At 43.4% G+C, this 17,189-nt stretch overlaps 2 protein-coding genes across 21 annotated transcripts in view; one reads left to right on the top strand and one right to left on the bottom strand.

Annotated features, from left to right (window-relative positions):
• Positions 1 to 5,704: 5,704 nt before the first annotated feature.
• ier2a (immediate early response 2a) lies at positions 5,705 to 7,038 on the top strand. Its single transcript, XM_085784537.1, has one exon. The coding sequence runs from the start codon at positions 5,974 to 5,976 to the stop codon at positions 6,538 to 6,540; it is 567 nt and encodes a 188-aa protein (XP_085640663.1). The 5' UTR covers positions 5,705 to 5,973; the 3' UTR covers positions 6,541 to 7,038.
• A 2,978-nt stretch (positions 7,039 to 10,016) lies between these two features.
• Positions 10,017 to 17,189, bottom strand: part of cacna1aa (calcium channel, voltage-dependent, P/Q type, alpha 1A subunit, a) — an 80,075-nt gene continuing 72,902 nt past the window's right edge. For 10 of the 20 annotated variants that reach the window (XM_085784516.1, XM_085784520.1, XM_085784517.1 and 7 more), the window contains 3 exons: positions 15,765 to 15,981; positions 15,173 to 15,582; positions 10,017 to 13,855 (listed from right to left, as the gene is read on the bottom strand). In XM_085784516.1, coding sequence (XP_085640642.1) covers positions 13,037 to 13,855; positions 15,173 to 15,582; positions 15,765 to 15,981 — 1,446 coding nt within the window. In that variant the 3' untranslated portion in view covers positions 10,017 to 13,036. The remainder of the gene's footprint in view (positions 13,856 to 15,172; positions 15,583 to 15,764; positions 15,982 to 17,189) is intronic. The other 10 variants (XM_085784526.1, XM_085784528.1, XM_085784532.1 and 7 more) reach the window with 3 other exon arrangements.

The raw sequence follows: 17,189 nt of genomic DNA, 5'->3' as shown, positions 1-17,189 counted from the left end.
TGTCAGAGTCCTTTTTACCTAGATGGTACTGCTACAGCTGTGTGTTTGATGTCCTTTCTTTTAACTAACGCTTTAAAACTGCACCTGAAACTTATGGCTTGAGGTATTTTTTCATATGAAACTATAATGATATATGTAAAATTAATAGATTATACATACCAGCATAAATTTGTGTGCATTTGCATGCTTTGTTAATTTACATATAAATCAAGAAGTCTAGTTTACTATTAATAAGTCATTTTTGCATGTCTCAGCATGCATGCTCAGTGTTGAATGTTCCTCTAGCTGCACACTTCAGTACTCACACCTGGAGACTGTCACATATGAGCAGTTATCTTCATGGGTTCAGAATATATGTCATGCAATTGTTTTAGCCTTCATTTGACTACAGTTTTGCTTTCATACATAGTGTCTCATGAGGCCATTATTCACTGCCATGTCTCATATTCTACTCTGAATTACAAAGACCAACTCAGTATTGTAAAAAAAAAAAAAAAAGTATTTATATGTTCCTCAAAGGGAAGACATGTTGTAATATGATTAAATATTGAATCTGTTTAAATTGTAAAAACCTAACTAGAGACTGGAGTAGAGAATAAGCAGTAGGTATTAACTGCATTACATGAGTTTCATAAGTGCAAGATCTTGTCTATGATGGTATTTCAATCTCATAGTTGGGGACTCTTCACCATCTTCAGCAGGTGCCTTAGGTTCACTAGTGTTTTGGCCCTTGACTTGAGTTGGGCAGCAAAGACGAATTAACCTGATGGGTTCCAGTCATGACCTCACATTAACCTCAGCTATCTTTGACAGATTTCACTGCCAAGGCTATAGTATGTACCTAGCAGCTTTCTTCGGGTCTTTGGGTTCTAGTTCGGCCCTCTGAAAGAAATAGTACACTTATCTTGCAGGGAAACCATGACAACCAACTTTGATTGGTGCACAGGTTGTGCCATCCTCTGAGATGAGCCTTGTTAATCATGTCCTGGTGCTTGGCTTCCTTCAGTTCAAGGCACTGTATAATTTCAGCATTTTAGATGGACAGTAGAACCATGCCTGGCTGGGTGGAGGTTAATGCCACATCATCTTGGAAGATATGTCTCCTCTTTGGGTGCACTTGCAAGCTTGGTGCAGAATGGAAGACAGGTTCCATGCAGTTGTTCTTGCCCTAGAGGCCTTTTCACCTTCCCACAGAAAAGAAAAAACATGTTGGGGTGGACATGACTTGCTCATATTGACTTTTACTCCCTGCAGATCAACCCATTTGGCAATTTCAGCAAGGGCCTTGTCATGTCTGCATCTATACCTGCTTTCTTCTTGTGCTTATAGGCATCCAATGACAGAGTGGGTCATTTTGCACAGGGATGTTCTGCACTGCTTGCAGGATGTGTCTACCGCCTTGTCCTGACTGTTTATGTTGTTTGGGGATTTCAAAAGGAGGAAAGCCAACTTCCCTTGATTGGGGCCACAGAGTTTCATCCAAGACATGCATCAGACCTTTGGGGGTGAGACCATCCACTTTTCACCCAGTGCTCTTCTTTTACTGCATCTTAGACCCTTTGCATCTCCAACTCTATTTTTCTTTTTCTGTAAAATTGCTCCACCTCGTGGTATTGACAGTCAATGACTTCTTAATGCTTCCTGTGCTTCTGACACTGCTACCTGAGGCTTCCACTTCTGGCCACACTCTATGGTCTTGCTAAAACTAATTAATTTTCATCAAACATCTTTCCACCACTGAGAAATTTTGCCTATGTAATCAGGAACAGTTTTGGTCAGTTATCCTCTGTGGATCAGCTGAACAAAACCACTTATTGAGAATTCCTTAACGGTTATTTCTAACATCTAAATCACACAATCTAGAATGATGCATTGTAATGTTCTGAATAAAAGTTTAATTGAAGATACACAAAGAACTATTGCCACTTCAGTCTCTACCTCCTTATCTTTGTTTTGTCTCAAAAGCTGATGCCAACCAACCAACCAACCAACAGCCTTGAGAAAAATCCAGTAGCCTAATGTTTTTAATTTCCCTGCTTATTGTAGCCTGCCACCTGGTGTTGAAAAGCTGTCAAGACAACTGACTTTAGGAAATCAAGTGGATAAGACTGCACAATGATTTTTTATGAGATGAGATGTTTCTGTGCAACTGTTCAATCTTGAACCTGTTGGTATTTTATTTTTTTTTATTTTTTTGTGATTTTGTTACACAACGGTCAAGTCTAAACTACTTTTACAAACCAATCAGCATCAGGCAGCATTTCATAAACCAAATGTACAGTGTATTTAGTACCAAACAGAGGACAAATCAGAGAAACTAGCAGCATCTACTCAGTTTATTTCCTACATCCGTGGAACCGAAAACACAACTAAAATAAATCCTGTCAAAGATCTGAAACATAATTCCAATGAGATGTGATTTTTTGCCCTTGACTTCTTGTTATGTTATACTGCTCCCTAGTGGAAGAACATTGATTAACACATATTTGAGATGTACATGGTGAGGATTGAATTAAAAACCAGTGTCAAAGTCATAATGTAGTTCTTCAGATGTGGAGCGAAAGCATCTCAAAAAGCTGCTGATATATCTGTGCAGGATTTTGCATGACACTGGGAAAACGCAAAACACTGTTGATGCCAACAGTAAAACTCTAAAACTAACTGCCTTTTAGTGCTGGACCCCTCTGACCGAAGGGCAGTGTCTTGTCTAACATAAAAATAATGAATGCAGCCAGGCCAGATCTCAGATACTGAATTAGTAAGATTAGAATTACCACCCACAGTTTTGCTGCAATTCCATGGTATGGCCACAGGATGGCACTATTTTACAACAATTTGCTGAGATATTGTTACACTGCTCAAAAATGAACCCAAACCAAGGTTCTCTCCATACAGTTGTTGATTTGAACCTTAACCAGAGTTTGAAACATCGGATCCAGGTTAGCATGACACATCTGCCTTTTGGGATGATTAGAGTGTTGTAAGAGAAGCAACCAACTGCTTGAAACTACTACGGGATTTACCCTACTTGTCATTTCCAATAGGCCTAGAGGATTTGGTTCTTTCTTTCTTTCTTTCTTTCTTTCTTTCTTTCTTACCTTGATCCCAGCACAAAGACAAGTTTTTTTTGTTTTTTTTTGCAGTTGCATCATTTGAAAACGTCAGCCTGTTATTTTGTGCAGGTGGTGTTTTTGTTGAGCTGCAGCCAAATCAGAGACCATAATCTGCATACCACAAATTCCTCTTGGAAGCAAGGTGCATCCTGGGAAGTCTCTCTTCCTGTTTCTCTATGAAATCTTAAAATCTAAAATCTGCAGTGACAACACACCTTCAAACTGATGCCAGACAGTAGAAAATAAAGGCTGATGTTGTTTTATTTACATATCCTAATGTAGCTGCTGATTAAGTATAATATTACTGTGCAGTTTCTGATCACCACCACACAATCTGGAGAAATGGATTCCATTGCCCAAATATGGGCGCAGGGAAGTGGTAGGACCTGACGCAATCCTCTACTGTTACTTTAAATGGCTTCAGGAAATGAGGGCTCCCACTCACGTCATGGGTTTTCCTCTGCATGTACCACAGAAGCAGGATGTGCTTTATATGGGCATCTGTCTGTTAACCTCCACCCCCATTTTCTTTTTTCCTGCAAAAGGAAGCAACACACTGGGGGATGGGTGAGAGACTGAGAGAGAGCTCAGGGACTATAACAGGCAATCTTCATGACTGTTTCAGATAGCTGCTGCAGTGGAAAGGTATTCTCTCTCTTCAGTGTGAGAAAACAAAAAATGCAAATAAGTATCTCTCATGGATTACACTTTTCATGCGCCTACTTTCACTCTTCAAACAGGCACATCCTGTTTTTCATGATTTGTACATTTGCAAATAATTCTGAAACAACTTTGCGGCCACTTGAATGAATTGAAAATCACTTACCTGATAAACATCACTTGGGTTTATCACTGTTTGTTGTTATTCTAATAGCACAGCAAGTTCCTTTCTTGCATTACTATTGGAATGTGGCACAACTGATTTAACCTGATTCTCACACATTAAGATGCATTAAGAGTAGAATTATTATTTACAATGTTGACCTGGTAAGTGCCATAAAACAGTTGAGGGAGAAAACAAAACAAACATTAAAACACATTAAGCAGCAATGAAAAGAAAAGTAAAAACTGTGTCCAAATGTAGTAAAACATTTACAGGTGTCATTACGAATTGCCTTTAGGCAGCGTTTAAATGCAGATATAAATACAAAACCATCAAGTTTAAATGTTTTTTGTAATAGGTTCCAGTCGTTTGATGCAGCAAATGAGAAGGACGTTGTCCAAAGCAAGACATGGTTTTGGGGATGTGTAGTGTGATGACCATGTGTTGTTGATATTGGAGACAGTTGGTTTAAATATGGAGGTGAATGACCTAGGAAACTTTTATAGATGAGTGTGAACCAATGAATATTCTGGCAAATATGTAAAGAAGGCCATCTGACCTGAGAATTAAGGAAGACAGTTCTGAATGCAGCATTTGTCAAGACAAGTCGAATAGCAGAGTGATAGATTGTGTCCAATTTATGGGGAGTTCCTTTGCATGTGTGTCGGTAGATTGTATCCTAATCAAACAGAGGAAGGATGGTCTTTTCAACTATCATACGTTTGGCAGCAGGTGTAAATAAGGAATGATTTATGTATAGAAAACCAAGTGTTGGGCCAAGGATTGAGCCCTGTGGTACATCTGATGGCATATGAAGAGGCTGAGAGAGAACGATCTACCTTTACTTGCTGCATAACCCATAAGCTAAATGTAAAAGTGTAGCCTACACAAAAGACAGGACCCATTTACATTTTGTATCTGTGGCTGGACAGCAGTGAGACTTGTGTAGGCTTGGTGTGATGCTTAAAAATTAAACAACAAATAACTCCAGTTGTGTAGGCTTGGTGTAATGCGTTCAAAATGAACAACAAATTACTAAAATTCTCCTTAACAGATGTTAACATTGTACAGTTGCACTTTAACTTGCTGCAACGACATTACAAATAAGATTTAGGCCTAATGATGAACTGTAAACAAAACCAAAAACTATCATCAAAACCACACTCAGGATCAACTTGCTCCCTCCAGGGCTATAACAGGTTTGAGTTTGACCCAGCATTGGAAAACTACTGTAAGGGCAGGGGCACGGGTGGGGTGGGAGGCTGTGAGTCCAAGTGCCAAGCTGTCTGCATGTCAAACCTGTATGATACAACATCCAAAAACAAGTAATTAAAAAAAAGTGATTTTACAGACAAGTCCAGGTCATTCTATAAAATACCTAAGATAGATAAATTGTTAGCTGTCATCATTGCACAGCTGTTGGGTATGCTCAGAAAATGTAAAAATGTGCTTCAGAGGCATGCAGCAAGTTTCCATCCAAGAACAGCACCCAGAACCAAGACATATGATAAACCACCATAACTGCTCTTGTATTTTGAAAAAAAAAAGAAAGAAAAAAAGCAATGTTACCACCTGAGCCCTTTACATTAGATTTAATGGCAAAAATGGCAATCTCAGTGCAAGCAAGCAATTCTCAATGAGCTCCACTTTTGCTTTCCTGCTGGTTTTCTTAACACCTCATTTTATATCACCAGAAAATGCACGTGGGTAATTTCTATTAGGCCTGATTATTTATTCATCACAGTTGAAATCTTCCTTGGGATTTCGGTTTGTATTTGGACACTTGAGCGGTTTCATCTTGATAAGAGGTAAAACCAGGAGATGGAAATAGACACAGCTGCCTGAGCAGTTGCCAGTGGGCGGGGCATCACGGTATGACGCTGGCTGGGTGACGTCAGGGAGGTGATAAGTACTTGTCCCGCAGCCGGCCCTGTATTGTGTCTGCGTGCGGAGTCAGCGGGGAGAGATTCAAATCCACACACCAATCCTACTGATTGTTTGTCCGGGACTAGTTTAAAAATAAAAACAGTTTCGGTCATGGAGGTCAGCGCCGAGGCCAAGAGGATCATGGTGGTGGCTTTGGGGAAACTGTACAGTTCCCGCAGCCAGCGAGGAGGTCTCCGTCTCCACCGGAGTCTCCTGCTGACTCTGGTGATGAAATCCGCCCGGGACATTTACCACGCGGCCCAGACGACGCCAGAGAATGAGGCTTCAGGATGTGGCGAACAACAACAACAACAACACCCGGCGGCCCAGGTCAACACTGTGCCTGCTGGCGCTCACGTGGAGCCCGAGGGTCCCTCTTCCCTTTCCACGGGACAACCCCGGACTCTACCCGGAGAGGAGGTCGCGGACCCCCCCACAGAGAATAAGGAAAACCAGTGCCCGACTGGCCCGGCACAACAGTCGAGGAAAAGACGGGGCAAAGCCGCTGCTGAGCCGGACTTCCTGCCTTGTAAGAAGGCAAAACTCGAGCAGGGGAACTGCCCCCAACAGCTCATAATAGTAAGTTCCGTGTTGATGGACTATGTGAACTGCAGCAGTGAACTGGGAGCAGCGCCAACAACCACTGTGCCTCTACAGAGAGCCATTGCAGCGTGTTGAAGCTCCAAATTAAAAAGGCAATGAACTTTGTTTTTTCCAACGCAACCTTTTGGGGCCTGAACGCACCTGACGGAGAACCTGTCCACGGTTCACTTGGTGGAAGAAATCACGGGATTACTGCGTCCTCGAGAGAGCCGGAGGTGTCTCTGTACAAGTCTGGGCATGTCACAGGAATCACGGAAGCCAGCCCCAGTTGGTGCGAAGCGGTCTGAGTGACTTTTGGCCTAAATATGGGGCACAGCTGACAAACAGAGATTGACTTCAGCTGCTGTTCTGGGCAGACCTACAGGAAGTGGTTCATCTGGGTCGGTCCTGGGACTGCTGCTATTGACATTTCCTCAACTCTGTGGAAGCACAAACTCAGCAAATGTGTTCATTTGAGTGTGTTGAGGCCTAGGAGTTGACTGAACGTGGGAGATGTGCTGATTCCAGTGTAAAACATTCAATGACTACAACTACCTCAGTATTTATTAAAGATGTTTTTGTACTAAAAGTGAATCTGGAGTCAAGTGTTGCTTATCACACACACACACACACACACGGGCAGGGCCTTACACCTTAGATAGATATGATGGGAATGAGGGGAGGTTTTGCAGGTGGAGCAAGAAAAATTGGTGTGAAAGTGGTATGTGGGTGTGTTTGAGTGTGTGACAGGAAACTGGTTTGGGTGTGAAGAAGTTGGCTTCCTTCCCCCCACAGCCTTCACATCCCCCACACTGATTTGCAGAACAAAAGCAGGGACAATTGAGGAGATTGTGGTCCAAAAGGATGAGGGAGAGGGGGAGGTAGCAAAAAAAAAAGAAAAAGAAAAGCCACTGGCTGGCCAAACATGGAGAACAATCAGGGTCCCTTGGATCCATGGTGGCAACAACAACTGGTTCAAATCCAGCAGATATTGAAGTAAAGAAGATAACACAACTATAATGACTCCTACAGAAAGTTTGCTTGTGAGGTATTCTGAAGTGTGTGTGTGTGGGTGGAGGGTTAACAGGGAAATGTGTTAAAACACAAAATCTAAAAGGATTAATGATTTGTAATTTGCACATCAAAGATCAAATTTATCAAAGTGTGCATTGACAAGTTCATATCTTATTTAACTTATGTTTATTTTTTGTATTGCTGTGTAAGTGTTGGAATGCAAGCCCCCCCTCCTCCTCCCCGGAGATAAGTTGTATGGTCGGGGGGCGTACAACAGGGATTCACCAGTGGCTGTGTGTTTGCGCTGGGGGGAGGGGATTAACCCAGGAAAACAGACGGAGGAATGTGGTGGGGGGAAGTGCCCGTGTGATCCGCCCTCCCCCTGTGAGGCCCCCCGACTGTGCTGCTCATTCTTCCGGCTGAAACCAGAGCACCCTGTCTACAAACACAGGGCTGGGGGGGTGGGGTGGCCGGAACCGTCTGGACATGCCTGCGAAAATACACACGTCATACACATCACACACACTCTTTGCTTCCTCATGTAGGCCAAGTAAACCTCCTTCTCTACACCCCAGGCTGCTCTTTCTCACACACTCAAGCTAATGAACATGCTGACATGTTGATACCCATAAGGTTTGTTGACTTAAAGCCTCAGAAATAAACAACATGCACTAACAAATATATCAAATATCTACACTGAACAAAAATATAGATGCAACACTAAGTTTTAAAAGATCTAAAACTTTTTCAGGCTACACAAAGGGTCCAATTTTCTCAAATATTGTTCACAAATCTGTCTAAATCTGTGTTAGTGAGCACTTTGCCGAGATAATCCATCCACCTCACAGGTGTGGCATATCAAGATGCTGATTAGACAGCATGGATACATATTGCACAGGTGTGAGGCTGGCCACAATAAAAGGCCACTCTAAAATGTGCAGTTTTATCACACAGCACAATGCCACAGATGTCGCAAGTTTTGAGGGAGCATGCAATTGGCATGCTGACTGCAGGAATGTCCACCAGAGCTGTTGTCTGTGAATTGAATGTTCAATTCTGTACCATAAGCCATCTCCAAAGGTGTTTCATCCAACCGGCCTCACAACCACAGACCATGTGTAACCACACCAGCCCAAGACCTCCACACCCGGCGTGTTCACCTCCAAGATCGTCTGAGACCAGCCACCTGGAAAGCTGCTGCAACTATCGGTTTGCATATAAACACAATTCTGTCAGAAACCGTCTCATGGGAAGCTCATCCGCATGCTCGTCGTCCTCACCGGGATCTCGACCTGACTGCATTTATTGTGGTCAGCCTGATGCACACCTGTGCAATAATCATGCAGTCTAATCAGCACCTTGATATGTCACACCTGTGAGGTGGATGGATTATCTCGGCTCACTAACACAGATTTAGCCAGATCTGTGAACAATATTAGAGAGAAATAGACCTTTTGTGTACATAGAAAAAGATCTTTGAATTCAGCTCATGAAAAATGGGAGCAAAAACAAAAGCATTGTGTTCATATTTTTGTTCGGTGTAGATACTGTCAATAGCAAAAGCTCCCTTCATGGACTAATTTGATGGACATATGCTGTGTGTTTTGGTGAGTAACATAGTAAAAAACATCTTTGTTACAAACTCTAAATTTTTCTGAAGGGAGCTCATGGTGTGCGGATTTTTTCTCTTTTTGCATTCATTCCTCGTTTATCCAGCACCCATCCCAATTGGGCCTACGATGTGCGTGTCTTTCTCTCTTTAATTTACAAACTCTGGGCCACACACACACACACACACATACACACACACACACACAATCCTCACAGTTACAAAGACTGTGTTATAATGCAGACAAGAATTGAGGCGAAGCGGTGTGCATTCTCTCTGGTTTTTATTCTTTAGGAAGAGTTCTGTTTGGAATTACAAAATGCACTGGTAGAAATAGCGGTGAGACAGGTTGAGAGTGCGACAGATAAGAGTGTGAGAGACAGAGATAGAGAGAGAGAAAATAGAGGGAGTGAGTGAGAGATCAAAGGTTCCACAGCCAGTTAGAATGAGTACATCATCAGATTTGGCTTGCTCCTGCACCCCCTGACCCCCACAAAAAGTAGAAGGGAGAATACACCATCTTCTGAACTGCACTTTCTTTTCATTGTCGATATATATATTTTTTTCTCATTAAAAACAGTTCTTTTTTTCGTGGTGTCCTGAACATGGTTGTGTTGTGCCTCAAACCCATGTAACAGAAGAAAACAAACGAGACTCAGACTCTCACCGAAGTCTCTTTTGTGTTTTTAATTCTTTAGACTTTTTTTTTTGTAATTTTTTAACCTTTTTTGTTCTCAAAAATAGAAGGAAAAAAAGGAAACATTGCTTTTTAAAAACATCTATCTATTATATATCTATATATTTTTTTAATTCCTCTGAATTCATTAATCTGCTTTTTCTTTTATGTCCTGAAGATGACTGTTAACCCACGGTGTGGCATGCACATAGCACATGCATTTCTGGAACTAGATATTTTTTCCTTTTTTTTAATCTTTTGTACTTAAAAACGTTTTTATTTTTTTAAACTTTTTTTTTCTTCTCAGTAGCGGCTTTACATTGCTTTTTGAAGACTCTGTGTGTGGTTAATCAGCGTGTTAGTGGATTTCACTGCAGCATAGACACAAAGATGGATTGTGAATGTTTGGGGCTTTACATTTTTCATGTTTCATTCAGGGGTTACTGACATAACACGCACCCGCTTGCATACGCATACGCATACACACACACAAACATACATACACTCACATGCATACTGTATGCACACACAAACACACAGTCGAGGATTGTTGCAATGGTTTGACTGAAACATCTTGAAGGTTTCGAAAGAATTTCTGGAGACGAGAAACAGAAAGCAAAGCGAGCACAAAACCAAAACACCAAAAAATATCAGGAACACACTCTCCCATGTACACACACACGCACACACACACAAACACCACAACCAGGAGCTACATACCTAGTGTGCTTTCTGATTTTAAGTGTAGTGATGTGAAAAAATACTTGTCTGTGACATTCCACTGAGGTTGGAAAGACACTAATAGGCAGTTTTTTTTTCTTTTCTATTTTTTCGGTGCATTCTCTGGTCAACATGTGATAGGCCTCCAGGTAAAACATTGGTCAGATAAAGAAATAAAATAATGACAATAAGAATAAAGTTGGGGCTGACAGTGGCACGCATTAGTGACAAGTGTTAGTTCGGGGCACACGGAGAAACACGCAGATTGAAATCAAGACCTATAAGAGTGATATACACATTAACACTTTTTTTTTCCAGGACCATGACCGGGCCCAGACATCGTTTTTCCAACCCATCTGAACTGTGCTACTGTGCAGTTCAGTCACCTGTGTTTACGCATGGCTAACACAGATGGGGTGGTCTACTGGTGAGAGAATGAGCTAAACTGTGTTCTTGGTGCACTGCTCCTGCATGAACAGCTCCGATTTGGAGTCAAAGGAAGAGGTACAAAAACCCCAGTGACACTGTTTGTCCTACAGCGCCATCCGAAGGTCACAAGTGGCGGTTGAACTCGTTTGCACATCTGCAGGAGAGAAGGGACCAGCTGTGTTTGACAAAGTTTTAAAAGCAAATGGGTGCTCAAAATCGAATTCTTCTACTGTCTAAAAATTCTCTGTATTCTTTAAGCCTATTGACTGCTTCATGTTTGCAAGAACACATTCTCCCACAATGCAAGTGTTGGAGCCCCACCTCAGGGTTGTAAAAATGATTTGCTGAGCTCAAAAGGAAGTAAACATAGAGAAAAGAATATATGACCAAATATGGAGAATCTGCCTCATTATCATGATCATCGATCATGATCATCATAAATTATTATGTTATCTGTTCGTCCATTATTACGGCCGGTAACAAAGAAAACAAAGATGAAGAGTTTCTCTCCTTTCTCTGCCTTTCTATTGGTCTCTTTCTCTCTGATGACTCTATTTAAACCCAAAACCCTGGAAGACTTTGAGATCTTACTAATTTGTCAAACTTGTTTACCAATATGGACACCACTCCCGCCCTCCCCCTCCCCCCCAAAAAAACAAAAAAACCCTTTACCCTGCATCCCAGTATTTCATTTTAGGATTTACACCTTAGTTACAAAAAGTTACTTCCACAAAAATATGTGCAATTCCAGCTGTATCAGTGGCAAGCATTTGGCACAGAACATACAGACAAGCAAGCAAAAAGTAATCATTTTGTTCCGTCTAGATATACATACAGCAACTATCCAATCTCCCTCTGTCGTTTGATTCTAGTGTACATGAAGGTACAGAGAGAGGAATGTCATACAGAGGAGAGAGAGAGAAAGAGAGAGAGAGTGAGAGAGAGAGAGAGAGAGAAACAGAAAGGCATTTTTACTAAAAAACAAAAAAGAGAGAAACCCTACAGACCACAACAGAAAGGACTGAGGAAAAATTTCCCCCCACATACAGTAGGTTCTCATTGTTGCTATTATTATTATTTTTTGTATCATTCATGCAGGATTCCACAGGGTGTACAACTCCGCAAGTCTAAAAACGAAGCTGTGTGGGGTGCAACAGAAGATTCAAGCTTCAATGTTTTGAAGAAGTAGAAGAGAAGGAGGAAGAAGAAGAAGCAGCTGCAGAATAGAAGAAATACTGCAGAAAACAGTTATTGGTTTGTATTTCATTTCTGAAACCCATCTCCACATTTTTGTTTTTCTTCTCTCTTTAGGTCATAGGTTGAGGTTGGTTTGAATGTTTCCGGGAGGAGGGTGTTCTCCAGGGACAGCAGTAAACATCCCCAAGACACCCCATCCTGTCCTTTAGATTTTGACTGAGGGACTTGTCAACCCCGTACAACACTCCCCAACTCTCCCACCCACTTAGCCTTCTCACCTCACACAGGTGGAGGGCTCATTGTCAATTTTGTTCCTATTTAAAAACACAGATGATAAAACTCATCAATATTCAACTGGTGGCTGGGAGGGTTGGATTTGATTCTTTCTGCAGCTAACTGAACTGACGTTAGCTTTGAGAAGCAAAAACCAAAAAAAAAAAAAAAAATTGGTCGTTCGTTTGTCTCTGACTGTAAAGTGTCTTTTGTCGAGTCGCAACTCTTGACATCTTGTAAGTGGCTGTAGCTCATTGCCAGAGGCATAATTTAAGACACACATAGACTAGTGTCCTTCACCCCTCCTGCTTGCATCCTTTAGAAAAACCACAGTTTTGAGGTTGGTCTCATTTGGCATCAAGAGATGAATGCAACAACAACGCAAGCAGAAAATGGAGGTGGTTTGTGACCTCCTCTCACACCCCGTGTTTCTCCAGATCCTGCCTCAGCATTCTTGTTCCATCCCCTCATTCTGACACCAATCCCCTCATCTATAGCCCACCAGCCCTGGGACATGCCAAGCAGTGGAGGAGAGGAAAAAATGAACAGACAAGAAAGAAAAGGTTGTGGTTTCCCTTGGCAGTCAGTGCTCTGGCTGAGAGCTTCCAATCTTCATCTTTCTGTCCGTCTATCAGTTCATTTTCCCCCATATGCCCTTCCCCTATCCCCAGAGGCTAGCACCAGTCGTCGTCCTCTGTCTCGCTGTAGGGTTCATGCAGGCCCTTGCGGGGCCCTCTGGGATGCCCAGCTGGAGGGGGGACCTTGTGAGGCCCGGTATGGGGGGGTCCGTGGAGATGTGTGGAAGGGGATGAGGAGCGGTAGCCGTTGGGGAGGCGACGCTGGGTAGCAGGCTGCACCTGGCTCTGTACAGGCCCGGTCAGGGCAGTGGTGGGAGGGGGCGCATGGTGGGCAGTCCTTGGTGAGGTGCGACTGGGCTGCGAGTGGGGCGGTGGATGAGGGTGGGGGTTGTTTACGGGGTGCGGCTGAGGTGGAGGGTGGGGATGGGGGTTATGTGGCTGCGGTTGAGGGGGCTGCGGCAGTGGGTGGTTGGCCAGGGCGTGTGGGTGGGGGTTGCCGCCCTGTATGGGGTTTTGCTCGTAGGCAGGGGGTTCATGGTGGGGTTCATAGTCCTGGTAGTCCTGGTTGTAGAAGCAGCCGTCCCCTTCCATGGAGCCGCCTCCTCCACCCGTGTCTCCCCAGCGAGGCGGAGGGTGATGACCTTGGCGGGCAGGGCCGTGGTGGGCCAGCGGGAGGCCAGCGGGAGGAGGGCCCTGGCCTTGGGGAGGCTCGGGAGAAAAGCGGCGAGGGGCTGGGGCTGGGGGTCTGCCCTGTGGCCCCCCAGGCGGTGTGGGCATGGCCTTACGGACCACAGGGGAGTAGGTTACATGGGGCCGGGGTGTTGCGGGGGTCTGAGGCAACTGCCGACGGCCTCGACGTGGCGTACTGGTCCCCGAAGTTGAGGGGACAGGACTTCCGCTGACCGAACTACTGCCCTACACGAAAAGTGAAATAAAGCAAATAAAAGGAACGAACCACGAATTCAACGACAGAACATGTAGAAAAAAGTAGAGGATGGGAAAGATAGAGTGTGAAACAAATAGAGAGGGGAAAGAGAGAGATGTGAGATTGAAGAGGCAGAGAGAAAGCAAGAGAGTCCACATAGAAAAGCAAGAAAAGACAACAACAACAACAACAACAAGAATCACAGCAACGATAAGAATAAAAAGCACCAGTCATAATGTGAGTGGAGGAAAGGAAGGTAGAAATGAGAGGCATCAAAAAGTAACAGAGCAGATGTTGATAAAAAAGATGAGTTTCCAAACAGCACCATACATAGAGAAGCAACATGTCACGCAGAGGAAAGAAAACAAAGGACGAAAGGAGAAAAGAAGGGTAAAGGGTTGATTTCTGGAGCAACAAATGTGGTACAGGATAAATATGGCAACTACGCATAGCTAAAATGTGTTTGGTTTTAATCTGTGTGGTTATGTGTCCAACATGCTGAGCTTTATGGTACAAGTATATTTTTTACCAATAAAAAATCAAATGTGAGAAACCAATTAGTCCTCCAGTCCTTTGCAATAAATGTTGCAAAAGATATAGGAAATATTCTATGCATAAGGCTGTCTACCACAAAAGCAGATGTAGATTGTAATAAATAGTCTGAAGTGTTGCCACTGTAATGTGCACGGAAAAGGATGTTGAATAGACTGTGGTGTATATGTGTGTGTGTGTGTGTGTGTGTGGAGGGTTGGGAGTGGAGGGGTAGGGGGTGGGGGCGTGAGAGAACATTAGCAGTCCAAAAAACATCGAGGCAGGGCAGATAGGGACAGCAGTCAGGTTCTCAAATATACATTTTTTATGCATATTTGTTTGGTTTGTTGGAACAATGACTTCATTTAAGAAACACTTACTTGTACTCACATGATTATACCCACACTAATGCAAATGTTTGTGTGCATGTAGTCAAGAGTCAGAGTCAACAGTATATGTACATAACAAAGGAAGCTATAGGGTACACACACACTATCGCAACTCTGTGTTGTTAAGGAACACAACAAGTCTCGGCCTCTAATTTGAAGGCAGGAATTAACAATAACTAACAGGCAGCAGTGTCCTCGGAGTTGAAGATTATCAGGGGAACTGTCATACTAAAATCACATCAGAAACACCACAGTCAACACAGCTCTTATTATCAGTCAAATTTCACACATTACTCTATTTTAGCATAACACTGAAAATGTGCCCGTCCACTGCATTTTGTATTAAAAAGCAAAACACTACATGCACACAAGTACCCAGAAGCCCACCTGTCTGTGCGTCATGCAATCGCGACCCTCGCTGGGTGATCTGGACCAGCGCCGGTCCCTCTCTCTCTCCCTCTCTCGGTCGTGCTCCCTCTCTCGGTCGTGCTCCCTCTCCCGGTCGTGCTCCCTCTCCCGGTCGTGCTCCCTCTCCCGGTCGTGCTCCCTCTCCCGGTCATGGTCCCTCTCCCGGTCGTGCTCTCTCTCGCGGTCGTGCTCTCTCTCGCGGGAGTGCCTGTGTGCGTACTCGCCGCCTCGCTCTGCTACATAGCGCTCCTTGTCCACAGAGCCGTGGTGGTGGTGGTGATGGTGGTGATGCTTGCGGTCTTTGGACCGGCCGCGATCTCTGTCGCGATCCTTGTCTTTTGATGTGAGGTCACCTGACTGGGTGGTGGTGCTCAGGTCTGTGCCCAGGCCTGAGGGTGGAGTTCATCGCAGTTACCATTGGGGTTAAGTGTTGTGGAAAGATAACAATATACAGTAACAACATTTAAAGGTAATGGAAATGCAAAACGTAACTTTTTTTCAGTCAGTTGTTGTATCTGTCCAACCATTGTGTGTAATCTATGGCTGTTTATGTGTCTGTAGTCTTTCATACCTGTGTCAGCCTCTGTGTAACGACAGAGGGACCTTTCAGATGCCCTGTGACTCCGGTCTTTTCGTCGGTGTCCGTGCCTGGAAGTTCTCCCCTCCTCAGGTATCGCACACTCCATGTTGTAGTCGTCTGGCCCTCCTTTGTCTCTGTGGCCTCGCCCAGACCTGCTGTGGCCCAGCGATGAGGCCGAGCGTTTCATGGGACTGCTGTCGTTGATGGTCTGAGAGGGAAAGAGAGAGACCACCGAGGGAGGGATAGGAGAGAGAGGGAGAGAGGCAAGAAGAGGTGTTTCCTTTGATTGCCAAGTTAGTGTTTTGTATGAGACACTATGTTTACGTGTGCTTGTATGTGAGTGGAGTCTGTTTCTTGAACTGTATGCAAATCCCCCTTACCCTCTTATCTCCCACATACCATCCCATATCCCACATTAGTAATAATGTTTCAATCATGCCTTTTCAAAAACACTAGACCCTGTTTACATTTATTAGGGCAGGGGTCGGCAAAAAGCAGCCAATGGGCCAAACCGGCCGTACATCACAATTATTAAGAACCTACAAGAAAAAAAAATCATTCTGCATTTTTACTAATATACTGTATATCTACTTATAAAATAACCCTTATTCTGCACCAGGTTTTGACACAAACAGCTTGTGATGCTGAAATCTGTAGGTTGCGATATAAATAACAGATGCCTGATGAAATCATCATTTGAATTTTACTATATCTTGCATACTGCATTAAAAAAAACACATTTATTTAATTAGAGAACATCTACATTTGATTATCCCCCCAAGAGAGGGATACATATCTCATGTAGTTAGTGTTATAAATTATTTAATGCAAGACCTAACAAATCAGTCAGATGGATAGTATCAAAGATCTTTCAACATTCATCAAACCTTGGGGCTTTAGGTTTAAGCTTGAATACAGCTCGCCCAGGAGTGGACAGACACTCCTACCAATGGTTTTATTAGTCTGTTTTCACATGAATAAAAACAAGAAGATAAATTAACACTATGTGAATATGTCAGTGCACATGTAAAACCCTTATCTCTAATCAACAGTGTTAAAAAACAATAACAACAAAAAACTAACTCAGGGCTCAAGCTACAGCAGTTGCCGACCCCTTATGCAGAGGAAGAAAAAAAGTATACAATAAAAAAAAGGTTAAAAAGAAATAAAATAAAGGAGATGATGGCAAACGGCCATGCCTTCCATGCTTCTGTAACTTGCTTTGTCAAAGAAAAAGAGGGATAGAAGGGTCAGTACGACTTGCAACACTCTTCCATCCTCACCATCTGTTACACCCCCTGAACATGGCACATTCCAGGCTGCACTAGTTCTACTCTGTCTCAGCGTGCTTTCCTCCAGCCATGCAGGGACATAGGGGTTTGTCCTGAGTCCTCAACCCACATGAGAACTTGCTCC

Source organism: Trachurus japonicus, chromosome 8 (genome assembly GCF_045865225.1).
Source record: "Trachurus japonicus isolate A0001 chromosome 8, Traja_1.0".
Lineage (NCBI taxonomy): Eukaryota > Metazoa > Chordata > Actinopteri > Carangiformes > Carangidae > Trachurus > Trachurus japonicus.
The sequence above is the reverse complement of the archived record's forward strand: the minus strand, read 5'-3'. Positions and strand labels throughout refer to the sequence as shown.